Raw genomic sequence first — 5,206 nt, 5'->3', positions numbered from 1 at the left:
AGGGCGCCGGGGCAGGGCGGGCGCAAGGAGGGGCGATCGCTCGCCCACTGCCACTCGCCTGCAAGAGAGGAGGGTGCTCAGCAGCAGCCGCCGCCCCACGGCCCGCCCGGCCCCGCCAGCCCCGGCCCCGCCAGCCCCGGCCCCGCCAGCCCCGGCGCTCACCGGCGGCCCCGGCGCAGCCCCAGGTGACGGTGCTCAGGAAGGTGTTCAGGGCCGCCCGCGGGCCCTGCCCCGACACGGCGTCCGCCGCCACCACCGTGTTGTTCAGGTCCACGTGCAGCACCAGCCGCCGCCGCCCGGCCCCGCCGCTCATCGCCCCGGAACCGGCCCCGCGCCCGGCCCGGCCGCGCCGCCGTTACCTGGAGACGGCGCCGCTTCCGCCCGCCCCGCTTCCCGCGGGCAGCGCCCCCTGCTGGCCCGTCCTGCACAGCCCCGCCCCGCACAGCCCGCACAGCCCCCCACAGCCCCGCCCCGCACAGCCCGCACAGCCCCCCACAGCCCCGCCCCGCACAGCCCCGCACAGCCCCGCACAGCCCCGCCCCGCACAGCCCCGCACAGCCCGCACAGCCCCGCCCCGCACAGCCCCGCACAGCCCCCCCGCCGTTGCCATGGAGACCGCGGGGCGTGGCCTCGCCGTGGGGGCGTGGGCACCCCGCTCCGCGAAGTGGGCGTGGCCCCCGCGGTGCCGAAGGGGGCCGGAAGCGGAAGTGGGCGGTGCTTCCGGCGCTCCGCGGGCGGCCATGTTGGAGCGGCGGTCGCAGCGCAACGGCGGGTGCGGGTCTGGCGGCGGCCGGTAGGTTGAGGCCGGCGGTGCCCGGGCCCCGCGCTCCCGGGCGAGGGCGCTGCCGAGCCGCCCGACGGGGCGGCCTCCGGGCGCTGGAGGCGGAGCCGCGGCGCTGAGGGCCCCACCCCCCTCCCGGCCCCGGGAACCGGCGCGGGCCGAGCGGGGGGGGCCGCACCCGCTGTCTGCACCAATCACTCTCCGCAGCCCCGTAGGGAGCGCACCTGCTCCGGGCGGCTTATCTCGCCACGGATCTCTCCGGCCGGCCAGGGCTCCTGCCGGCCTCTCCTGACTGCGCCGGGCCCGGGGCGGGGGGGCGCGGGGACGGGCGCTCGGGAAGGGGCACGTCCCCCCCCGAGGGTTGGGCCGGCAGAAGAGGCTTAGTCCGGGGCTGCCCTCCCGGGCGCTCCCTTCCGAGCCCTCCCTGAGCCTCCGTGCCCCGACACGGCGGCTCGGCCCCGTCAGCAGCCTGACCGCCCCTCCGGTGCTCCCGGGGAAGCACCGCAGAGCCCTTTCCCGCAGCCCCGCTCCCGGACGGCTGGGCCTGGCATCGCCGGAGCGTTGCGTGTGTGTGCAGCTACACCAGGAGCACCGCGGGCCTGTGTCCCCACGACACGTTAGGCACGGCCCGTCTCCCGTGAACGTGTCCAGTGAAGGCAGCTGCTCGCGGGGGGGCAGGCTGGGGGTGTGCCTGCTCGAGGCCGGTTTTGCTCCTGCTGCAACTTGCAGCGCACAAAGCAAGACCGGGCGCAGCAATGTTGAGCTGTCCCGTCCCCGCTGAGATGTCACGGCCTCTCCCTTCAACATCAGAATGTTCCTTAAGGTGTCCCAGCTGTTTCCCGGGAATCGCAGCAGCCTTGAAGATGACCCATTTTGCAGCCTATTGAGAGCATGTTCTTAGCTGTGCTTCTCTGTCGGTTTCTCCCTCTCTCAGGATTAAGCTTTACATCCTCGCTGTGCCTGTCACGGCTCCTTCATCTCGGAGGTGTCAAATATCACCGCTGGCCGGTGACGCCAGCGGCCGCTCCGTCCCAGCGCTTCCCTGCCCGCCGCCCCTCCTCCCGGGGAGATCCCCCGCCTGTCACACAGCAGCTGCATTATCCTCCTCCAAATCCTCCTTCTGCCGTGACGTCCGCAGAACACTTGACTCAGATTAGTCTGTCATGTGGAGGCTCTTACCCCCCCGCTGACCTTGTGCTTCCCCCTCTGCCGCTGCTCCTGCCTGCCGCTCCTCCCTGCCGGGCCGGGGGGTTGTGGTGACACCGGAGTTCTGGGAGGAACGTCAGACATGAGTAGTTCCGTGCTCTCTCCACTCGGGTGCTAACTTTTTCATCCCAGCTTTCCTGCCTGCACACTGCCCCCTCCATCTGGGGTGTCCCCAGCACCTTCTGCCTTTCCCCGAAAAAGATTCTTTCACTGAATCTTCCCTGTTATTTCGAGAGGTATCAGTGAAGCTAAAGATCTCATTACTTGTCTCCTCTTAGTGTGAGAGGATCGGAGTTTTCCTGGGTGCATCCCAAAATCCTGGCCTGCTCTGCAGTGCCTATTTTTAATGTAAGGCAGTAATGAGTGCCTTTGTCCCTGCGCAGACAGCTGGGTAGTGCCCTGAGCGTGATCCCAGTGTTCTCCCTCGGGCCAGCACAGCCTTGGCCCCACTGGTGTGTGTTTCCTTCATGCCTCCGTGCTTGAATTTCCTGCTTCCTCCTCACTTGGCAGACAGAGCCCTTGGATCAACACCAGTTTGCAGGGACAGCAGGAGCTGCAGCCCATGGTTCAGACGAGGGGGCGGCGAGGAGCGGGGCTGCCTCCCGGCCTCGGGCCTCGATGGAGTGCAGCTGAAACAGCCTCCAGCTCTGCTGCCAGCTCTGTGGGAGGACGGTGCTGCTTTGGCAGGGAACTCAGAATCCATTTTTGAGCAGAGGCAATTAGGGAAGCTGGAAAATGCAAAGTGATGCTGGGATAGATTTGAGGTGCTCAGGTCTGCTCAGCATCGAGGTGGCTCGATCGTGTGCAAGGAGAGGGTTCACTGAGGGGCTGCTTTCCCAAGGGAAAATGGGATCTGGTTACTCAGAAGCCAGGCCATCTTGAATTCAAACTGGAAAGGAGCTGCAGATTTCACTGAGAAAACCCTTTCATTGGAACCCTTCATCTTGGTATGGGATGGTTAGGATTGCCTGAAATCTTTGTTTAGGTTTGAGGATAATTCTGCAAGAGAGGTTTTAGTTTTACTGCAGAGAGAAATCAGTGATGGAATTTTCTTGGTGATGCTTCTAACTTGGGTTATGCCCAGAGTCTGAACCAGTGTTTGTGAGGAGCCATGACTGGGCTTAATGGTTTCAGGTCCCCGCTTGAAAATGTGAGGTTGTTTCAGTTGCTGTAAGCTAACTGTCTTCTCTCTCCTTTTGAGGTGTCAAGGGTTGTTTTTCCAGTAATTTGGACCTTTTTGAAGTGCCCGCTTGCCTAATGCCATGAATATTGCAGTGAAAAATGCGGAAGAGAAAGCTGTCCATTCCTGGTCCAGAATTTCCTCTGCAGGACAGAAAGTGCTGGAGGAAGCCCTGCGAGTCTTCAACCCCATGTCCAAGGACCTTTCGGACACAGAGACCCAGCTGGTGGCCTTCATCCAGGGCCTGAAGGAGGAGGGCTACCAGCCCACAATTCTGAGAAGCAAGGATGTGTACGGGTACAGCTCGTGCACGGCAGACACGCCGAGCCAGAGGGAACAGAGCACCCCGCAGCGCTGCGCCGGTGCCGAGGCCGCTCGGAGCACAGCAGCCGTGGCCAAGGGGGACCCTTCACCCACCAGCCTTTCGGGGAACTCTCCGAAAGTCCCCACTCAGCCTGTCTCCATAGGGGATTCCACAAATCTCCTCTTGAGCTCCTTGAAGCAGACAAGGTCCGGCACATCCAAGGCTGCGGCAGTGGGCTTCCCTGCGGGCATGTATCCTGACGTGTACCCAGCCATGAGACTGTCGGTGGTCCTGGATGCTCTGGTGCCACTGAAAACAACCACGTCCTGTTTGGAGTCCAAGTACACACGAGGGCGTCTTGGGATCTCAGCCTCGGACCTTAAACTCCTCAAGGCTTCCAGTCCACCCAGGCAGTTTTCTTCACGCAAGACCACTAAAATAACAGAAGGTAAGGGGTACAAGCATTTGATAAAGACAGCACCGGATCCTGCCACCCTAGCTTTAAACCTTCTGAAGAGACCAAAGGGTGGGGTGCTGCGGGAGAGCAATGCCTGCAAAGCCTCAGGAGTCCTCAACGGGAGAGTCACAGGCAGCTCCTCTCAGGGCTGTGCCACAGCTCCACAGTCCAAGACCTTGAAAATTATAGATAAGGCACCTCTGGTGGGAAAAACGGAGTGGAAAGGCAGCAACACTTACCGGGAGAGTACTGGGCAGAAGAGGAGAGGAGCTACAGAGGTAAGAGAAGCACCACAGAGGAAGAAAGCAAATACCATTCCTGCCCGAAACAAATCTCAACAGGCTCAGAGCACTTTGAACCTGCTGAAATTCCGGGCCATCAAGGTGGGCAGCTCTTCTTCTGACGATGAAGTGAGGAGGAGAGCACAGAAGATTCTTAGAGTCAACCTGTCCCCTGTGATCCGAATTCAGCCCTTGTCCCACTCTCACAACGTTCCCTGAGTTTTTTCACTTTGTCACTTTTTTTTTTGGTAAGTAAGTAAAATCCAAGCTTGGCACCAGAGCACAGAGAACTTCGGGAGCGACTCTGCATCTCTGGTGCCTGGTGACAGTAAGTCGACCAACCTGCAGACAGAGCAGCCTGCTCTGCCTGTCTGCCACTGCTGTGCAGAACTGACTGCAGAAACACAAAACCCTCTTGGGGGAGGAGGGACGGGGCCTCTCTCCGTCTGGGAATCCAGCGGGATAGGGCCAGGGTGGGGGGGCTCACTTCCCGACTGTGTGCTTCCGAACGTGGCAGGCTGAGCTCTCCTGCAGGGGGAGAACACAGGACTTTCTCATGACATTGATGCACTGTGATAATGCTCTTTTTTCAAGCTGTACATTTACTGGTTTTATTTTGATCAAATTTTATAACTTTATTATCTATATATCTATATATCCATATATGTGCATATGGCCCAGGAACGCTGGGCAGGTGCACTTCCTCCATCCCTCTGGGATTGGGTTTGATAGCTTTTGTTCCTCTTCCCCTTCAGCCAGTCTTTTGTTGAAAGGTGCCAGGATTTCTCTGTGATTCAGTGTTGTGACAGCCTGTTCTCTTGAGAAGCTCAGAGGCAGGCAGTTGTAGCCACTTGTTTGTGTCCAGAAATGCCAAGCACTTTGGAGAATTACCAGCTCATAGCTGACTGTAATTTTAATCAAATTTTCGGTATTACCTCTCTCTAAGAGCAAGGGAGTGTTCTGGGGCTGTGCCTGCAAGTCTGCCTGATGTCTCCAG

At 60.6% G+C, this 5,206-nt stretch overlaps 1 protein-coding gene across 1 annotated transcript; it reads left to right on the top strand.

Moving 5' to 3' along the window:
* Nucleotides 1-730: 730 nt before the first annotated feature.
* Nucleotides 731-4,639, top strand: CCDC71 (coiled-coil domain containing 71). The gene is made up of 2 exons (XM_051627971.1): nt 731-793; nt 3,189-4,639. Exon 2 carries the CDS (start codon nt 3,250-3,252, stop codon nt 4,426-4,428), a length of 1,179 nt encoding a protein of 392 aa, XP_051483931.1. The 5' UTR covers nt 731-793; nt 3,189-3,249; the 3' UTR covers nt 4,429-4,639.
* Nucleotides 4,640-5,206: the final 567 nt, after the last annotated feature.

The sequence above is a fragment of the Apus apus genome, chromosome 9 (genome assembly GCF_020740795.1).
Source record: "Apus apus isolate bApuApu2 chromosome 9, bApuApu2.pri.cur, whole genome shotgun sequence".
NCBI classification, from domain to species: Eukaryota; Metazoa; Chordata; class Aves; order Apodiformes; family Apodidae; genus Apus; species Apus apus.
Note: the sequence above shows the minus strand (reverse complement) of the source record. Positions and strands in the feature narration are given on the sequence as shown.

Excerpts from the sequence above, each read along its gene's own strand:
- CCDC71 (XM_051627971.1), top strand. The coding sequence starts at position 3,250 with ATGAATATTGCAGTGAAAAATGCGGAAGAGAAAGCTGTCCATTCCTGG.